The following is a 20539-nucleotide window of genomic DNA, read 5'->3' as shown; positions in this document are numbered from 1 at the left end:
TTTCATATCAGTAGTTCTCAAACCTTTTTATTCTAGGTATCATTTACACTCTTAAAAATTATTTAGGATCTCAAAGAACTTTTGTTTTGGGGGGTTATATTATATCTATCAATATATACTTATTTGAAATTTAAACATAAATTTAAAATGTGTATTAATATAATTAATAATTATAAATTTATTACACATTAACATAAATAATACTTAATAAAAGAAAAATATCTTGTCCAAGACAAAAGAAGACTTAAAAGAGTGGTATTGTTTTACTTTTTTTGGCAAATCTTTTTAATATTAGGCATAATAAAAGACATCTGGAGTATCATAACTGCTTCTGCATGCAGCCTCTGGAAAACTCCATTATATTCTTGAGAGAGAACCAGAGTGAAAAAGGCAAATAACATCTTAGTTTTATTGTGATCTTGAAAGGGCCCAGAGTGTAGGAGACTCCTGGGATCCCTAGCCCACACTTTGAAAACCACTATTCTGTGTGAATGGTGTCTATTCTGCAACATTCTGTGCCTAATACTATTCTTGTGTATTTACCCATGTTGTTACCTGTGGGTCTATGTAATTCCCATTAACTGCTACGTTGTATGTAACTCATTTGCTGTTTTCATATTGATATTCATTTAAGATGGATTTAGCTTTTTAACTTTACACAGCGCTGCTGAGAACCTGTGGTATTCTCATGGTTACATTCCAGGTGCAGTGAAAACTGATTCCAAGTTGCATACTCACAGGTGAAATTCTGGATGATATGGTGGTATGTTTATCTTCAACTCTGAGATAGTACCAAGTTACCCTTTAAATTATATCAGCTTACACTAGCGGTTCTCAACCTGTGGGTCGAGACCCTTTGGGGGTTGAACGACCCTTTCACAGGGATCGCCTAAGACCATCGGAAAACAAATATATTATTACATATTGTTTTTGTGATTAATCACTATGCTTTAATTATGTTCAATTTGTAACAATGAAAATATTTCCTGCATATCAGATATTTACATTACGATTCATAACAGTAGCAAAATTACAGTTATGAAGTAGCAACGAAAATAATTTTATGGTTGGGGGTCACCACAACATGAGGAACTGTATTAAAGGGTCGTGGCATTAGGAAGGTTGAGAACCACTGGCTTACACCTTTGTAGTAGTGTGTACTTGGATTTACAGACTCAGGTCACCAGCACTTGCTCTGTTGTCAAAGTTCTTTATGTTTTGTAAGGTGTGAAATGGTATCTCATTATTTTAAATATATCTGACCCTGTGGCTGGCCATTTTGTGTGTGAATTTTTTTGTTTTGAAGTGTAAAAATGAATATAGGCAAATATATCAGTCTTCTTCTGTATGATTTCCTTTATGGATTAGCCTTTTTGGGTCTTAATATTTTAAAACTTGTTTTCTACCTGATCCAGCAACATTTGTTAATTGGCTGGCTCATCTTTCACTATTAATTTGTAATACTACCACAGTAAGACACACACACACACACACACACACACACACACATAAATATATGTATGTATTTCTGAGTTCTGAATTCTACTTTGGTTTATTCATTCACTCACTGGTTTATCAAATATAATTACCAGGAATATACCAGATGCTATTGGTACTGGGATATGTTAGCAAATAAAAGTGGCAAGTGTAATCTGTGTTTGTTAGAATTTTAGGGTTGGTGTGTGTGGTTGGTAGAAAAAAATAAAACTTAGCATATCACTTGGCAAGAAGGGCTATGTGGAAAATGAAAGTAGAGTAAGGAGGATAGGAGTGAGGTGCTGGCTAGGCTGGGTAAAGGGGTTGCCATTTCAGTAGGAGGGGTTAGGGTGCTTTGAAGGAAGTCTCTGGCAAAAGCATTCCAGTCCTGAGGTGGGAGTTGGCGTAATATTATCCAGGAAAAACAAGGTGAGCCTGTGTGGCTTAGACAAAGTGAACAAGGGTTGAGTAGCAGGAGACAAGTAGAGAAGTTAGTTAGGAGCCATCCCGTGTATGGACTTGGAGGCTGTGGTAAGGACATTCATTTTTATTTTCACTTTGAGAAGATTGGAAGCCATTAAAACTTTTAAACAGAGGAGTGACATAATCTGATTTAAGATTTTAAGGCTCACACTGGCTACTGTGTTGAAACCTGTGGTGGTGAAGGTGGAAGCAAAGAAACCAGGAAATGGCTGGTGCAGCAATTGAGGTTGGTGCTTGAACTTGGGGGAAGTGGTAGAGGTAACCAGAAGTGTTGTAGTTTTATTTTTTTCTGTCTAATAAGTTTTGATTTTATGTTAGCCAGTGTGTATTGTAGAGTTCCAGACTATGTCTTTTCATCAGAGAAGGTTTCTCTTTTTCTGCTGGGCAGACAGGCTGAGGGGACAACACAGTCAGGATCTAGCTAGGCCAGTGGCGCCTTTGTGGTCTTAGTGAGATCACTGGCTTATTTCTGTCATTTTGGTGTGGTCCTTCTAAGCCTTTGATTGAAAGTTCTGAAGAGACTATTGGTAATTCATTTCTTCTCCCACAAATATTTGTTCCTTGATATTAATCATATAATAACTGTAGCAAAATTATTAGGAACACCTACCATCTACTAATTTTCTGGAATTTCAGTATTGAGGCAAGTGACTTTTAGTACAGAATCTGTGGCAAACAGACATAGATGTTTAATTCTCAGGAAAGTAGAATTTGAAAAGTAGTATATTCAGTTAGAAGATCTTAAAATATATAAGTTTGCTTTTCCCATGAAAACGTTTTCAGGTAATTGAAATGCGAAAAAATTAGCCACTTACTAATTTAGTCAGGTTGCTCTAAGGACTTTACTGTTTAATTGGACCTTAAGCTCATATGTATATATAATTTTTTGATATTTTCCTAAGCAGTTTAGCATAATAATTAAGAAGAGGAACTTTGAAACTTATCAAATTCTATTCCCTCTGCCACTTACTACTTGTTTCACTTTGCAATCTACTTTCGTCTGTACCTTTGTTTCTTCATCTGTGAAATGGGAATGATAATAGTATCTCTGTTATAGGATTGCTGTGAGGGACAAACTGGTAAGTCCATAGAGATTACTTAGCATCATGCTTCATACTTAGTAAGCACTCAGTGAATGTTAGGTTTACTATGTTTATTTCCCATTTTTATATTTTAAATATTTGGTTTCCCAAATAAAACAAACATACATTATATATATATATATTTGGTTCAGAAGACAGATGCATTATTACATCCTCTACCATCAGAAAGCCATGCTGTTTTAACATAGCTAACAGTTCAGTCATTTCCAGACCTGGATCTTAGTTTCTGACTTGGAGTGTTAGTACCTGAGAATTTTGGTTTGTTACCAACTTCTAGAAGCAAAGCAGCTTGAATTAATATACTGCTTTCAAGTAGATGGGAATCAGTAATTTTGATTGTTGTTGTAGGTTTATGAATAAAATTCCTATAAGCATTCATGTACAGATTGTTGTGTAGCCTTAAGTTTTCACTTCACTTAGGTAAATACCTGGAAGTGGGATCGCTGGGCCATGGGGTAGGTGGGGTAAGTGTACATTTAACTTTTTAAGAAACTGCAAAACTTTTCCAAAGTGGCTGTACCACTGGAAATGGCAGTATCATTGCTCCACATCAGTGACAGCACTTGGTATTTTCAGGGTTTTCATTTACTTCAGCAATTCTAATAGGTGTCTAGTGGTATCTTCCTGTGGTTTTAATTTGTATTTCCCTAATGAGTTAATTGCATGATGAGAGACATGAAGCACATACCAACAGAGGAAACTGTAAATGAAAAGGCCTTTTATAATAGTATCTGATGAAAGTCATTGAAAGAAGGCCACTGTGACTGGACTATCATTTTGAAAAGGATACTCTGGCTGCAGCAGGAACTCTGGGAACATGTGGTTATTATGGTGGCCCAGGCCACAGATGATGGTAGTTTGGATTAAGGCAGCGATTTTCAACCAGTATGTTGCAAGAATTTTTAAAACATGCAATACCTGACTATTTAGTCAGGGGCACTGACCTCTTTTCTCTTAGATTGTCAAATAAACAAAGACAATAGCCAACACAACAATGGCTATCCGGTGTGAATGAATCAAAATATATCTTTTTTTGTCCAATTGGCAAAAAAATAATATTTTTTTCTGGTGTGCTGCAGACTTTCAGTAAGTAGTTTGTGTGTGCCACAACATGAAAAAGGTTGAAAATCACTGTTATAGGCTGAAGTGGGCTTGAAGGATTTTTTTAAAAGAAATATTGATAGGACATAATGATAAACTGGACCTTGGATGCTGTGGGATTGAAAGATTAAGAAGACAGTCATGGAAAGGATTATCTTAAGTTTATGGTATTTATAATAATGTGGATTATGTCCTTCACTACTGTATATTTCAGCACCTTACTCAGCACAAGGCATGTATGAAGTAAATATTTGTTGAAAATGAATGAGCATTGCTTTAGTTATGAAAACATATTCAACTGCAATATAAATTATGAGTAGAAAATATATTCAGCAGAATTATACCCAATAATTTATTCTTTACATTGAAATTTAAAAATACACTATACATCCAGTGGGACCTAGACAATAGTTTATCTTTGTACAGTTTTTCCTAATAATATTTGTGTGACAAGCTAGTATGCAGTACAGTCACTTTATAAGAGAAATAATGATAAAACACTTCAAACTTATACTGAATCTTTACTATTTTTCTCATTATTACAGTGGTTCCCAAATTTGTTCTCCCCATGCAACACATTTTAGCTTTGTCATAAACAATTCTAGCTTTTTACCGATTCAAAAAATTAGAAAGAAAATATTGATATCTAGTTTCCTCAAGTTCCTTCTGCTCTTCTCAATTATGCTGACTTACTAACACACACACACACACACACACACACACTCACACTTTACTGTGGAAAATGTTATTGGCACTGCAAACTATTTTGGACAAGTATTCTCCTTAAAGTAAGGAATTGAAACCTGTACAATATTTTTATTCTAAAATCTTAATTCACTTTGTAAAGCATATTTGTCACTAGTAATATCAATGTTTGGATACTAAATGTTAACAGCACAGGCGACAATGCTCACACTGCTTGTATGGATATGCCTTACAGGTGTGTTCTGCTCCCGCTTTTGGGAATGAAGCCTCCCCAGCAAAGCCTGTATCTGCTTGTGGATTCAGTTGATGAAGGCTGTAACGTCACTGAAGGTGAACAGACGTCCACCAGCTTATCTGGGACTGTGGCAGAGCTTTTAGCTGGTCACCATGAGTTCTTTCCACCATGGCTATTGCTCCTCTGTTCTGCCCGAAAACAGAGTAAGGCTGTTACTAAAATGTTTACTGGTAAGCATGATTCCTTCCTGCTATCCTCCAGTGGTTTTCATGGATAAACTAGTCTCTGTGGCTCCTTAGAGGAGAGTATGCAGTGGAAAATCTGGTGGTTGCTTCTAGCAGCTCTTTGCAACAGTACTTTTTTAAAGTTGTGTTAAAAATAAGCCAGGGGATGTTTTAAGATCCTTTAATATTACCTTTTTCAATATTCTTTTCCTAACTTTCTTAGTGAAGATTAGGAGTATTTCATGCCATGGTAGCTGCTATAGCTCTATAGAGCTTCATTTATTATGCTGTTATGTCGGTTTGTGATATTCTCACTAGACTAAGCATCTTGAGAGTTGTGAATATGCCTTGTTAAAAATCAGTGGTAGCCCTGGCTGATGTGGCTCAGATGGTTGAGTTGGTTGAACATCGTCCCATGCACCAAAGGGTTGCTGGTATCTTGGTCAGAGCACATGCCCAGGTTTTGAGTTCAATCCCCAGTCAGGAGTGCGTACAAGAGGCAACTGATGGATGTTTCTCTCTCTTCCTCTCCCTCTCTAAAATCATTAAAAACATATTAAAAAAGTAAGTCAATGGCAGTTACGAAGAAGTTTTTCCTGGTGTGGGAGGAGAGACAGAGGCAACAGCTTTTTAGGATACCTCTTGAAATATATCCTTTTTAAAAATCCTTTTCTGATATGTGAGTAAAAAATTGATATAATGTATAAAAGTACATGATCAGTTGTTTTTTCTTTTTTAACTTTTTTTCTGACTCGACTGTTCTACTTTTCTTACTATCACAATAAAGTTAAGATCCTCTTAGATCATGTAAAACATTCTTTGTGCTTTATGAAATAAAAAGAGTGTAAAACAAGGACCACTCACAGGATTTATAGTTGGAAAGAAAGTAATTAAGTTATTGTAGTAGCCATGTCAATTTTAAGTAGTTCTATGCACTTTATAGTATGGTAAAACCTGACTAATTTGTTCAAATGATTTCCTCCCTCTGTGGGTTGTCTCTTAGATTTCCTTGCTGCTAATGGCAGCACTTTTAGTTTCCATGTGTAGTATTTTTTGTTTTTGATGAAAACATAGTTGATAAGTTTGGGGTGAAAATGACAAGAGTGAACACTGATGGAGCACCTCAAGCCATCTCATCATGTAGGCATTGTTTCATCTCACATTATCACAAGAAGAGAGAGACCACATTCACATTACTTTCATTACATTATATTGTTATAATTGTTCTATTTTATTATTAACTATTGTTGATCATCTTTCTGTGTATAATTTATAAATTAAACTTTATCATAAATATTTATGTATAGGAAAAGACAGTGTATGTAGGTTAGGTACTGTACTATTCATGGTCAGGCATCCACAGGAGGTCTGGGGATGTGTCCCCTACAGATAAGGGGGGGACTACGGTAATTCTTTGAAATCTATTATATGTAATCTATGTATTGTCTTTACTAGGATAATTTATCAAACCACAAACTTATTTTCAGCACTATTTATTGACTCCCTTTCATCATACATTAAGTTCAGGTATGTGTGCATATGTGTGTGTCAGTGTGTTATTGATGTATTTCTAAACTATGCTCTTCTGAACTGTCAGCATTTTTATGCCAGTGCAACATTGGTTAAATATTTTTAATTGTTTGGTACAGTTACTTCCTAGACCTCTTTGTCATTAATGTTATTCTAAATTATATATTTTTACCTATATTCCTCCAGACTGAGTTTAATAGCATATTTTCAAAAATTATAACTACCTATGATATAAACCAAAAATATTACTAGATTTGGTTTAAAATTTTAGTTTAGTTTAGGAAGAGTTTGACATTTAAAATATGCTTTTGTTCCATCTATGAACATAGCTTATATTTTGATTTTTTTCAGCTTTTTTCTTAGATTTTTCCGTATTTCTTATATATATATATATATATATACCTGTGTACCTTCCTGCTTATTGCTACTGTTGTAAGTTGAAATACGTAGTTTTTAAATTGAGAAGTATGCATTCAAATTTAAAACTTGCAGGTGCATAATCTTAGGATAGTAACATAGTAACATTTTTACTATGTTTAAATCAGTTTCATCTATTCATATCTAAGCACTTAACATTTTGTGAAGAGAATTTCTTTCCTCATGTATATACTGTACTGACCAAAAACATTTTTGTTAACAGCTTCAGATTAATGTAATGAAAAATCCCTTTGGCACCAAGCAGAATCTTGATTAAATATGAAGGTATTATCATAAGCTACTAGCTATTGATACTTGTTATGGGACTAAAAGAAATAGCAGTCCATTTGAAAACATTTTGTGTATAAAAAAAATTAAACTTCAAAGATTTTTATACATATTATTTTATCTGATTAAAAAAAAATACTCCCGACCAGCATGGTTCAGCGGTTGAGCATTGACCTATGAACCTGGAGTTCAGGGTTTGATTCCTGGTCAGGGCATATGCCTGGGTTGTGGGCTCAATCCTCAGTAGGGGGCGTGCAGGAGGCAGCCGATCAGTGATTTTCTCTCATCATTGATGTTTCTATCTCTCCCTCTCCCTTCCTCTCTGAAATTAATAAAAAATATATATCAAAAAAGTTTTAAAAAATACATGCACCATGTAGGTAATGTTTTAAATGACAACATACTCAAATAGTACATCATTCAGAGATAAAGTAATAATTAGCCACTCTTGACGACTTTGGATTAAATTCTGTGTATGTTACCCTACCTAGTTGAAATCATGCTTTCTGTCAATTCAAATTCTATTTTGTAAATTTAACATTTACAAGCCTTCAGTGTCACTGTATTTTCTTTTCAATAGTTATTTTAATGGATACATAATTTATTAGTGCATCAATATGCCAGAGTTCACTTAACTTTCTTATCATCATGCTGTTAGGTTTTATTATATTTTCCATCCCCACAGATTCGTCAGGATAATAAATAATTGCATTGAGCATTAGTTTATAAGTTTTGGCACAGGTCCTATCATTCTATCATTCTACTTTCACCAGCACTGAGTAATCTCACATCCTGAGAAATGTCTTAAGGAAGGATGATATAAAAGTGGTCAAACATTTCAGTAAATCGTGTTTATATTCGCTTATAATTTTTGAGCATTTTTCAGCCTTATAAAAATTTTTAAAGTGTTTTAATATAATGTACTAAAATTGTGTATGTTCCTAAGAAGGGAATTACATGTACAATGGTCAGAAGTTGCACTATAATAAAAGCAATTATTTTCAGTAACTTTAACTCGAGATATTCAAATTTTTAGTTAGATATTCTTAGTTATGTATTAATGAACAAATAACTCTCATGAATGATGAACACATTAATTGATTCTATGTAGATTCATATTACTAAGTATATTTAGATTTGGGAGCGCTTCATTTTTTTAATTGCAAGTATTTTATATCTATACTTGATGACATTTTCTATGTTTATTTTAGAATTAATCCTATGGCTCTATCCTCTGCCCTTCAATCTCCTATCAAGCACTTGCACTTTCTTTCACAACTTTCTCTGCCCATCGCCATCTTAATGTAAAGAGCAGACTTCAATCAGAATCCTGGATCTATGATTTACCAGCTGTGCTGCTTTGGGCAATTAACCTGGCCTTTATGAGCTTTAGCTTCTTCATTTTTATTTTCTTTAATTTTTAAAAATATATCTTTTATTGATTCCAGAGAGGAAGGGAGAGGGAGAGAGAGAGAGAGAAACATCAATGATGAGAGAGAATCTTTGATCGGCTGCCACCTGTATGACCCTACTGGAGATTGAGCCCACAACCCAGGCATGTGCCCTGACTGGGAATCAAACCGTGACCTCCTGGTTCACAGGTATCGATGCTCAAACACTGAGCCACAACAGCCAGGCAGCTTCTTCAGATTTAAAGTAGGGAAACTTATCTCACAGGTTTGACATAAAAAGAAGTTAGGTATGGTAAGTACTTGAAGTTCTGCTTTAAAACTAGTTGACTCAGTAATTGTTGCTCTCTTATTTGATTCTCAGGTACTGAACCTGTTATTATGAGGTTTAGCCTGTTTTAATTATCTCAGGTTTCAGTTGTGGTATCTTAGGTTAAGTAGGTTTAATATATAAATACCCTATTTAATAAGAGAGAAACATGTAAATTGATCATCCCTCCACTACACTCACCAGCCAATCAGGAGTATGCAAATAAAACTTACAAAGATGGTGGGTTAATTTGCATACACAGATGCCGGGCGGAGAGCAGAGTGGGAGAGCTGGCGGCTTGGGGGGGACGTGGCTCCCTCGGTCACTCCCCCTAAACCACCAGGTGGAGAGCAGAGCGGGAGAGCTGGTGGAGAGTGGAGAGGCTTGGGGAACCTGGCTCCCCAAGCCGCCAGATAGAGAGCAGAGAGGGAGAGCTGGCGGCTTGGAGGACTTGGCAGAGTGGGAGGCCATGGGACGGAGACAGAGCAGGAAGGGAAAACCAAGAGCGGGGGGGGGGGGGGGGGGGCACCAGGAATTCTGGGAATTGTAGTTCTGGTGGCAGACTGATCTCATAGACCAGCAGTTCTCAACCTGTGGGTTGAGACCCCTTTGGGGGTTGAACGACCCTTTCACAAGGGTCGCCTAAGACCATCAGAAAACACATATATAATTACATATTGTTTTTGTGATAATCACTATGCTTTAATTATGTTCAATTTGTAACAATGAAAATACATCCTGCATATCAGATATTTACATTACGATTCATAACAGTAGTGGAATTACAGTTATGAAGTAGCAACGAAAATAATTTTATGGTTGGGGGTCATCACAACATGAGGAACTGTATTAAAGGGTCACGGCATTAGGAAGGTTGAGAACCACTGTGGTGGTTCTCAGAACCCCCAACCATAAAATTATTTTCGTTGCTACTTCATAACTGTAATTTTGCTACTGTTATGAATCATAATGTAAATATCTGATATGCAGGATATATTTTCAGGGTTCGTGACCTACAGGTTGAGAACCGCTGCTAGAGCAAAGTGAGCCTGGAGCAAGTTATTGTTGCGGTGGGGGATGGAGGGAAAGCAAAGGTGAGAGACATAAGTAAAATCAGAGTGTCTAGGAAAAATTAAAGGGAAGATATCCTAAAACTTCCAGGAAATCTCCACCAATGAAGCAAAGAAAAAAAAAAGCCTCTGTTATTCTGTGAGCAACAAACCAAACTGAGTTGGGGTCTCAGACAATTCACTCACATGATTGCAAAGACAGACAGAAACTCCCGGATTGGAGAGGGCTCCCCTGAGGGCTCCCAGATTGGAGAGGGTGGCAGGTCGGGCTGAGGGACCCCCACAACCCCAGTGCACGAATGTTGTGCACCAGGCCTCTAGGTACTGTAATCTTTCATGTAAATCAGTCAATATCTACAAGATCATTTTGGAAACTTTAAAACACTTTATAATGTAAGATAGTTATTATTAAAAATTTTTTATTAGCAACATTCCAGGTGTTTTTCAACTTAAATTGTTTGATGATTTTATAAAGCCAAGAGCAAATGAACACACAGAAAAAAGTTAAGAGGCAAGTTACCTCATGTCCTTGGTAAATGTAGATTGTTATAAATTTCAGTGCACATTTTAAACTCTCCTTGGAGCAAAAGTGTCTTTGTTATAATTAAAATTACCTTTTAAAATTCTGTTGAAAAGCATCTTATTATCTGTATAATTAATTAATAATCAGTTGTACATATATATAATTAGATTTTTATTTTTATATAGATTTAAAGCTATGCAAATTTATTTCTTCATATGTCATTCTTAGTAGGTTGTGTTTTCAATAAATTTATATATTTCATGTAAGTTCTTCAAGCTTAGTATCACAAAACTGAATTTATCAGCTTTCTCTCCAAACCTATTATTTATCCTTCAGTGATGTCTTTTCCATCCTGTTCCATCAAGCCAGAAATTAAGTCAATGTTGACTCCTCCTGTCTTTCCTTCTCCATACTCGCTGAGCTCCGTGCATCTAGCTCTTAGCAATAATTCCCAAACTCATATTTTATTTGTATCTGTTCTGCTGTGGTTGTTCAAGCCCTTAGTGATTCTTATCTAGACTGGATCACAGATTCTTTGAAAAGTCTTGCCTCCATAGTAACAGGTGACCATCTCTAATCTCTGCTCAATTTCTAGAGTTGTTTCTCTTAAGGGAATTCATTTACTCAGCAGTATTTTTCTTCTCTAAGAGGAATACGTGTGTTTAATAAATTCCTGTCTGTAAATCAAGATATCATCTCTCTTTAGAAAATGAAATTATGGATCCCTTTAAAGAACTTAAAAGTGAATTTCAAATAGCTTTAACTAGTATATTATATTGGTTTAAATATATTAAGCTGCTTTATTTTTACAATGCTGAAGTTTTGTTAGCGTAATTTGACCAAATTGCATCTTAAGGTTCAAGCTATTTATTGACAACCTGACATTTAATTTGACAACATGTAAAATAATGTTACTTAAAGGCCATGACAGGTGATATTCTAATTGGATACGAATATTCAGACCCCTAATTAAAGCTAGTATATATTTAGTTATGCAGGTGGAAATATATAAAATTTTTATATGAAAATGATCAGCTGTAGAAGCAAACAAATCTTATTTGTTGCTTCCTGCACTTTTTTTCCTAATCATTTGAGAGTTCAGAAAATCTTAACATGCCTTTATGGATATGTCTGTAAGACTGTCTAATGCTTATCACTGAAGTTGAGAGGAGCACAGAGCCACTACAATATGTCCCATTTGTAAACAGGAAAATGAAATTGTTTCTCTGCTATCAGTGTGTTATAGAAGGAAAAGAAAACTGATTTCTATACTAACAGGTATAGGTTTCTTAGTATTAGTTCATGTATCATTGATTTATTTGCTTATTAGTTTATTATATACTGAAGACATTTTCTTTGTATGGCAACTTCTATAATTATTTTCAAATGATGACATCTATTTTTTTTGTCTCCTCTCTAGGTTTTCGAAAAATAAGTTTAGATGACCTTCGGAAGGCATATATTGTTAAGGATGTGCAACAGTACATTCTCCATCGTTTAGATCAAGAAGAAGCTTTGCGACAACACCTCACAAAAGAAACTGCAGAGATGTTAAATCAACTGCACATTAAAAGCAGCGGGTGCTTTCTTTATCTAGAACGGGTTCTAGATGGAGTTGTAGAAAATTTTATTATGTTACGAGAGATCCGTGACATCCCAGGAACTCTAAATGGTCTCTATCTCTGGCTGTGCCAAAGACTTTTTGTGAGAAAGCAGTTTGCAAAAGTTCAACCTATTTTGAATGTGATTCTTGCTGCCTGCCGACCTTTGACCATAACGGAATTATATCATGCAGTATGGACCAAAAATATGTCATTAACCTTGGAAGACTTTCAACGCAAGTTAGACGTGCTCTCCAAACTCCTTGTTGATGGACTAGGAAATACTAAAATCCTATTTCACTACAGCTTTGCAGAGTGGCTTCTGGACGTGAAACACTGCACACAGAAGTACTTATGCAATGCAGCAGAAGGACACAGAATGCTGGCTATGAGTTATACCTGCCAAGCCAAGAATTTAACACCATTGGAAGCACAAGAATTTGCATTGCACTTAATTAATTCAAACTTACAGTTGGAGACAGCTGAGTTAGCTCTGTGGATGATATGGAATGGTACACCTGTCAGAGACTCCCTGTCAACCTTAATACCCAAGGAACAAGAAGTGTTACAGCTGTTGGTTAAAGCTGGTGCTCATGTGAACAGTGAAGACGATCGCACATCATGCATAGTCCGTCAAGCCTTAGAAAGAGAGGATTCCATTCGGACCTTACTCGATAATGGAGCTTCAGTAAATCAGTGTGATTCAAATGGGAGAACATTATTGGCTAATGCTGCATACAGTGGCAACCTTGATGTGGTGAATTTACTTGTCTCTAGGGGAGCAGATTTAGAGATAGAAGATGCTCATGGGCACACACCACTTACCCTGGCTGCTAGACAAGGACACACCAAGGTGGTTAATTGTTTGATTGGGTGTGGAGCAAACATTAATCATACTGATCAGGATGGCTGGACAGCATTAAGATCTGCTGCTTGGGGTGGTCACACGGAGGTGGTTTCTGCGCTACTTTATGCTGGTGTAAAAGTGGATTGTGCGGATGCTGACAGCCGAACAGCTCTGAGAGCAGCAGCGTGGGGAGGACACGAGGATATTGTACTGAATTTGCTACAACATGGTGCTGAAGTCAACAAAGCTGATAATGAAGGTAGGACTGCTTTGATAGCAGCAGCCTACATGGGACATAGAGAGATTGTGGAACACCTTCTGGACCACGGAGCAGAAGTGAATCATGAGGATGTTGATGGCAGGACTGCACTTTCTGTAGCTGCACTTTGTGTGCCTGCAAGTAAAGGACACGCGTCAGTTGTCAGCCTTTTAATTGATCGAGGTGCTGAAGTAGATCATTGTGATAAAGATGGCATGACCCCACTGCTGGTGGCTGCCTATGAAGGACACGTCGATGTGGTTGACTTGCTTCTCGAGGGGGGAGCAGATGTAGACCACACAGATAACAATGGCCGTACACCCCTCTTAGCAGCTGCTTCTATGGGCCATGCTTCAGTCGTGAACACACTTTTGTTTTGGGGTGCAGCTGTGGATAGCATTGATAGTGAAGGTAGGACAGTCCTCAGCATAGCCTCGGCCCAAGGCAATGTTGAGGTGGTACGTACTCTATTGGATAGAGGGTTAGATGAAAATCACAGAGATGATGCTGGATGGACACCTTTGCACATGGCAGCTTTTGAAGGTCACAGATTAATATGTGAAGCACTTATTGAACAAGGTGCTAGAACAAATGAGATTGATAATGATGGACGAATACCTTTCATATTAGCTTCACAAGAGGGTCATTATGATTGTGTTCAGATATTACTGGAAAATAAATCCAACATTGATCAAAGAGGTTATGATGGTAGAAATGCACTGCGGGTTGCTGCACTAGAAGGACACAGGGACATCGTTGAACTACTTTTTAGCCACGGAGCTGACGTTAATTACAAAGATGCCGATGGTAGGCCTACCCTTTATATTTTGGCCTTAGAAAACCAACTTACAATGGCTGAGTATTTTTTAGAAAATGGTGCAAATGTAGAAGCAAGTGATGCAGAAGGAAGGACAGCACTTCATGTTTCCTGCTGGCAAGGCCATTTGGACATGGTGCAGGTTCTGATAACCTACCATGCCGACATCAATGCCGCAGACAACGAAAAGCGATCTGCCTTGCAGTCTGCTGCGTGGCAGGGCCACGTGAAAGTGGTGCAGCTTCTGATCGAGCATGGAGCTGTTGTTGACCACACTTGTAATCAAGGTGCCACTGCCCTCTGCATTGCAGCCCAGGAAGGGCACATCGATGTTGTGCAGGTTCTCCTAGAGCACGGTGCTGATCCCAACCACGCAGATCAATTCGGACGCACTGCTATGCGCGTGGCAGCTAAAAACGGACACTCTCAGATAATTAAATTATTAGAAAAATATGGTGCATCTAGTTTGAACGGCTGTTCCCCCTCTCCTGTTCACACAATGGAGCAGAAGCCTCTACAGTCTGTGTCTTCAAAAATGCAGTCGTTAACAATTAAATCAAATAGCTCCGGCAGTACTGGCGGAGGGGACATGCAGCCTTCACTGCGTGGTTTACCGAATGGGCCAGCGCATGCCTTCAGTTCTCCTTCAGAATCTCCAGACTCTACAGTCGATCGTCAGAAGTCATCCTTGTCCAATAATTCTCTGAAAAGCTCAAAAAATTCATCTTTGCGAACTACTTCGTCTACAGCAACGGCTCAAACAGTGCCAATTGATAGCTTTCACAACCTGTCGTTTACTGAGCAGATCCAGCAGCATTCGCTGCCCCGCAGTAGAAGTCGACAGTCCATTGTGTCCCCGTCTTCCACAACACAGTCCTTGGGACAGAGCCATAACTCGCCCTCGAGTGAATTTGAGTGGAGTCAAGTCAAGCCCAGTTTGAAGTCAACGAAAACAAATAAAGGGGGGAAATCAGAAAATTCCAGCAAATCTGGGTCAGCTGGGAAAAAGGCTAAACAAAATAATTCCTCACAGCCAAAGGTTTTAGAATATGAAATGACTCAGTTTGATTCAAGAGGGCCTGCAGCCAAACCCGGGTCTAGCACACCCCCTAAACAAATACCCGCAGAATCTCAGTGCAAAATTATGATACCGTCTGCTCAGCAAGAAGTTGGTCGATCTCAGCAGCAGTTTCTCATTCACCAACAAAGTGAACAGAAGAAGAGAAATGGAATAATGACAAACCCAAATTACCATCTTCAGAGCAACCAGGTGTTTCTTGGTAGGGTTTCCGTCCCAAGAACAATACAAGACAGAGGGCATCAGGAAGTGTTGGAAGGGTACCCTTCGTCAGAGACGGAATTGAGCCTTAAACAAGCCCTGAAGCTTCAGATCGACGGTTCTGACCCTAGTTTCAACTATAAGAAGGAGACACCATTATAACAGGTAACATTTCATCAACATAAAGAATAAAATGCCAGAAGTCTGGTTCCCTTTACTTACGAATTTGAACTTTCCCAGCTTGAGCACTCCCTTTCCTACTTTTATTGTCCCAAGTACTTACTATTTCACATACTTTATATGTTGTATTTATTATTGTGTTTATTATTTGTTTCCTTCCAACTTAAATGTAACCTTTGTGAAGGTAGGGATTGTTACCTGTTTCACTGCTATATTCCATGCATTTGGGATACTGCTTGGACTTACAGTAGTTTCTCAGTAAAAAATGTGTTGAATAAGTGAATGAATGTACTATTTATGGATCTTAGATTAAGAATTCCTTCTTATACAATCATTTTCCTTCTTAAAACTTATTTGATGGTAACAGAGGGAGGGGCTATTTCTGTAATACTCCTTGGTTTTAATAAAATAGTGTATTTGTGCTTAGTAGATAGATAGTAAATATTAATTTCCTAACTTTTCACCCAAGGAGTCAAAGATTTAATCAGCAAAAGGTAATTTTTAGTAGGACAGATTCTTAAGACTCTTCAAGTAAAGTATACACACACCAAGAATAGGTGTGAAAAGAAGATTAATGGCTATATTGGCAAGAGAGTTTTTAGGTCCCACTATATTTAGACATAAGAATTAAATGTTTAAACCTCAAAAATAAATTCATATTTTTTAAATAAAAACACTTTTTTCTTCTTCCCACCTCAGTGGATGATTCATTAATTATATAAGGGAAGTTAATGGGAAAATAGATAACATGATTTTATATTATCGATACTTTTTTAAAAGCACATTTTTGATATTGGAGATAGATCAAAGATTTCATTAGGAATATTTTCCTACTTTTATTAAGGTATGTTTATCCCAGTTTACTTAATTATTTTTATCCTCTATTGTACTCTTTCCTTTTAGAAAATGGAAATCTCTTATGTTTCTTTTGTCTTTGGAGATACAGTATTTTAGGTGACACATTATCATAAATTTTGCTATACCTTCTAATAATAAACACTTCCATGTGACTCTAGGAACAACTGATCAAATCTTATTAAAAAATAACATGTACAAAGTAGTTAATTCATTCCCCATTATTGTTTATTTTAAAAATACTTAGTTCTGATAGTGTCACTCTCCAACTCTCATGATATCTTTTGTAAAGGCAAAGTATATTAAACAGCAAAACACATGAATTAAGTTAAACATTTTGTGGAATCTTTAAAAGTGGTTTATAAGTTAAATAATGAATCTCAGATAATCTACTTTTTTCTTCACATGGTAAGTAAATATAGTTAAATAATAAGTATAATGTAGAAATTAATGTATTTTTCTTAACTTTTGCATTAGTTCCCTGTTCTGTGAGACAGAAGACATTGTGATTGGAGTGGTTCTTCAGCTACTGGATGGAAACATAACATGCCTGTTGATTGCTGAAAAAAAAAGAATGTGATATTTGCAGTTCAGTTACCTTAATTACTGTAATGTGCCTAAATAGCAAGGCTGCCTTCTCAATGTAACCCTCTGTGCTTAAAAATGTCATTTAGTGTGCTTTGTATTCACTACACAAGAATAAGCACTTTTTTTTAATGCAGGTATGTACTGCAGTTCCCTGATAAAAGCTGAAAAATTTTTAAGTATTTTAAGTTAAGATTTGATAAATGTGCATGTGCCATGATCAAATATATATGAAAAGGCAGTGTTCCTTGTATTTATTTTTTTTTCTTTTTGTGGCAAACAAAAGTTAAGCCTACTGTTTCAGTCACATTTGCGTTGCTGTAGTGTGTGGCTTGTTTCCTGTATCTTTAATAATGTCACTCATTAAAATAAATCATGCAACTATTTATACTCACTACACCTTCAGCATTGGTTGAAAATGAACTTCTATTTAATGCCATTGAGGTAAAGAAAAATGGTTTCTTCGTAGATTTAAAAATAATTTCTAGTATTTTAGGGAGCTGCTCTAAGTAGTTTAAATTTGGATTTCCCAGTAGAATCCTCCTAATTTCTGGCTACATGTGTCAAAAAGAAAAACAAGACTATAGGCAGAACAAAGTTCTGTTTCATTCAATGGGGTACAGTTTCACCTTCCATTCACTCGTCATCCCACCTCCAAGAAGACAGACTGTCATTCTTGAGCATGGAACGTCTCAGGACACAGCCATGCTGCAGCCACGTGTACGTGGGAGGAGATATGCCTGTCTCTCTGAGGGTAGATTTTTGATCCCTGAACAATTCATTGACTACCCTTATCTCTACCGTCCAGTTGAATCAAATACAATTTACCAGTGTGAATTTTAATACTGGCTTCCCTCTCAGTTTCCTCTGTTTTGTAAATCACTGCATGATGGAGATAGCCCCACTCAAAGTCATTTGGATCAATTTTAGTGGTTAGTTTGATGAATATTCTTGAATGTAATAAGTGCTGTCCTTCACAGATGATACCACTAACCTGTCAGTCATAACACGTGTATTTTTTATTAGTATTTGATAAACAATTTTTTGTCCACATACTCTTTCCTGCTTTCTTCTTTGAACAATTGTTTGTGGGATGACTGAACGCTATGGTTAAGGGTGAGGTCTGTGACCAAGGAAAACAAAGTTGACCGGCTCAGACAAGCGTGCGACCCACAGCCGTGGCCTAGGTGGACTCTCACCCAGTGGGGCAGTTGAGTGGGTGGGTGTATGTCTGGAAAGGTTCGAATGTACTTAGAAGCCGAGGGTGTGGGTTTGATATTTAAATAAGCCCTGAAAAATCTCACAAAATCCAGAAGTTCTGTTCTTTCCATATACTGTTGATAAGGAGGAGGAATGAGGAAAGAGAATTTGGAGATTTAGCACAAAACTTACTATTGGAAAAGAATATTTAGAAAATGTCTTAGTAATAGAGGTCAGTAATGTCATCTTAAATGAAGGATACATATGTAGTGCATTGTTCACAGAAACAAACGTGGAATTGGTTGTGATAAATGTTTCACTTGGATCTTTGTGTAAGGCTTTTCATTTTGCTTTTGTTTTTTAAAGTCAGCAACACTCATTTTGTTTATGTCATCAAGTCATAATCAGGAGTAGGAAATGCATTAATAAGTTCACTCGCTATTAAGGTGACATGGCAATATGGATAACTCGAATGTGAATGTTTCAAGTATTGAATTTTTGTCCCTATGGGACATTTATTAAATACACTTAATAGGACTCTTGCAAAGTAGCCTTAGAAGTGTTAATGATTCTATTAATAAATATGAATATACACTATTATGAGAACCATTCTTATTCATATCTCAAATACAGTACATTTACATTACTGTAGAAGATGAAGCTCTAATGTTTTATTAGGTGTATTTTTTTTAGAAAGAGAACCCTGAAAGCTGCCAGTTTTTCTATTAACCTTGAATTATTGGAATTGTATTTATTTAATTTTATTGTTTTTTTGTTTTGTTTTTTACAAAAATGCACCTTGTGGCCAAAGGGCAAAGATATGACTCATTACATAAGGGATTTATGTTTTTCAAAGAGCTAAATGTTTTCATGTCCACATTATATTACCACTTGAAACAGTTGGTAGGAAGAGAACCTGTTGGAAAAAATAAGATGTTCAATATGATGTTTTTATATTATGTTTGGAATAGGACAAAAACGGCCTTCAGTCAGACTGAGGATGAGAGGGTGCTGAGATGCCTGACTGCTGATTTCTTTCTGTACTGATTTAATACTATGATTGAAAATGGCTTTTAATCCTTAAGAAGAGTAAAAATAGTCCCCCAAATATAACTCCTAAATAGCTATTTTAAGAATTAAAATGTTTAAATTTTGTAAATCACTTGATGCCACTACACACCTATGATGCCATGTGCTTATAACATTTTTATAATATTCCATCCGTGTCCATCCCTAAAAGTCATGAGGTGGTAAAAAGGGAAGTGATAAAAAATACAGTACTGAAGAATGAAAACCTGAATGCTTGTAGGAAAGGTTTGACCCGAACTCTGTGTACTGTGTAGCACACAGTATCTTTTGTCCCTTATCCTTGCCCCTCTCCTACTGGAATCTTCACCAAAATGAATTCCTACTTAAAAAACAGGAGTAAATACTTTTCTCAATATTGTCTGGCTATGCAAATGTTTGTTTTCCTTCATGTCTCCATTTATATGTCTCAGCAAATATAGTTGCAAACAAATACTTTTTTTTTTTTTCCATTGGTTTGGGGTATGTAAATAGCCTAAAATGTACATTGAACTTCACAATGTAAAAGTTTTATTTTATTCCTTGTATTATATTAAGCAAAAATCCCTATGTATATGAAAGTGCATAATAAATATATTTGCTTTACAGAGGATATCTTGTTTTAATTTTATTTTTGAACCAATAGAACATGCATGACATGTTTACAGTAAAACAACTGTTTGTTTTACATACTGACCAAATGAATTTGGAACTATTTTCAAAAAATGAGACACGATTACTTTCCAAAGGAAGGCAGAGAAAAAGATCTAGCCTATAAATCTTCCTAAAAGCTTCTGTAAGGACTTAATGTTTGCTTCTCCTGACTTACACTATGTCTCACCATGTTAGGTGTCGGGCCCCTAAGATTACACTAATCCAATAAATTGTGTGCATGTATGCTACTTGACCATCAGAACATTATGGCCATCTTGCATTTGATATTTTGGAGTTTTATTGCAAACATGGTCATTCATTTT

At 36.4% G+C, this 20539-nt stretch overlaps 1 protein-coding gene across 1 annotated transcript in view; it reads left to right on the top strand.

The window, feature by feature from the left end:
- ANKRD50 (ankyrin repeat domain containing 50) overlaps positions 1-20170 on the top strand; it is a 31077-nt gene extending 10907 nt beyond the window's left edge. Inside the window, exons 3-5 of the mRNA XM_070415157.1 lie at positions 5104-5333; positions 12295-15842; positions 17190-20170. Of these exons, the coding sequence (XP_070271258.1) occupies positions 5104-5333; positions 12295-15839 (3775 nt within the window). The 3' untranslated portion in view covers positions 15840-15842; positions 17190-20170. The remainder of the gene's footprint in view (positions 1-5103; positions 5334-12294; positions 15843-17189) is intronic.
- The last annotated feature ends 369 nt before the right edge of the window (positions 20171-20539 follow it).

This window comes from Myotis yumanensis, unplaced genomic scaffold (assembly GCF_028538775.1).
Source record: "Myotis yumanensis isolate MYYU_CA2020_CCGP unplaced genomic scaffold, mMyoYum1.0.hap1 SCAF_5, whole genome shotgun sequence".
Lineage (NCBI taxonomy): Eukaryota > Metazoa > Chordata > Mammalia > Chiroptera > Vespertilionidae > Myotis > Myotis yumanensis.
Note: the sequence above shows the minus strand (reverse complement) of the source record. Positions and strands in the feature narration are given on the sequence as shown.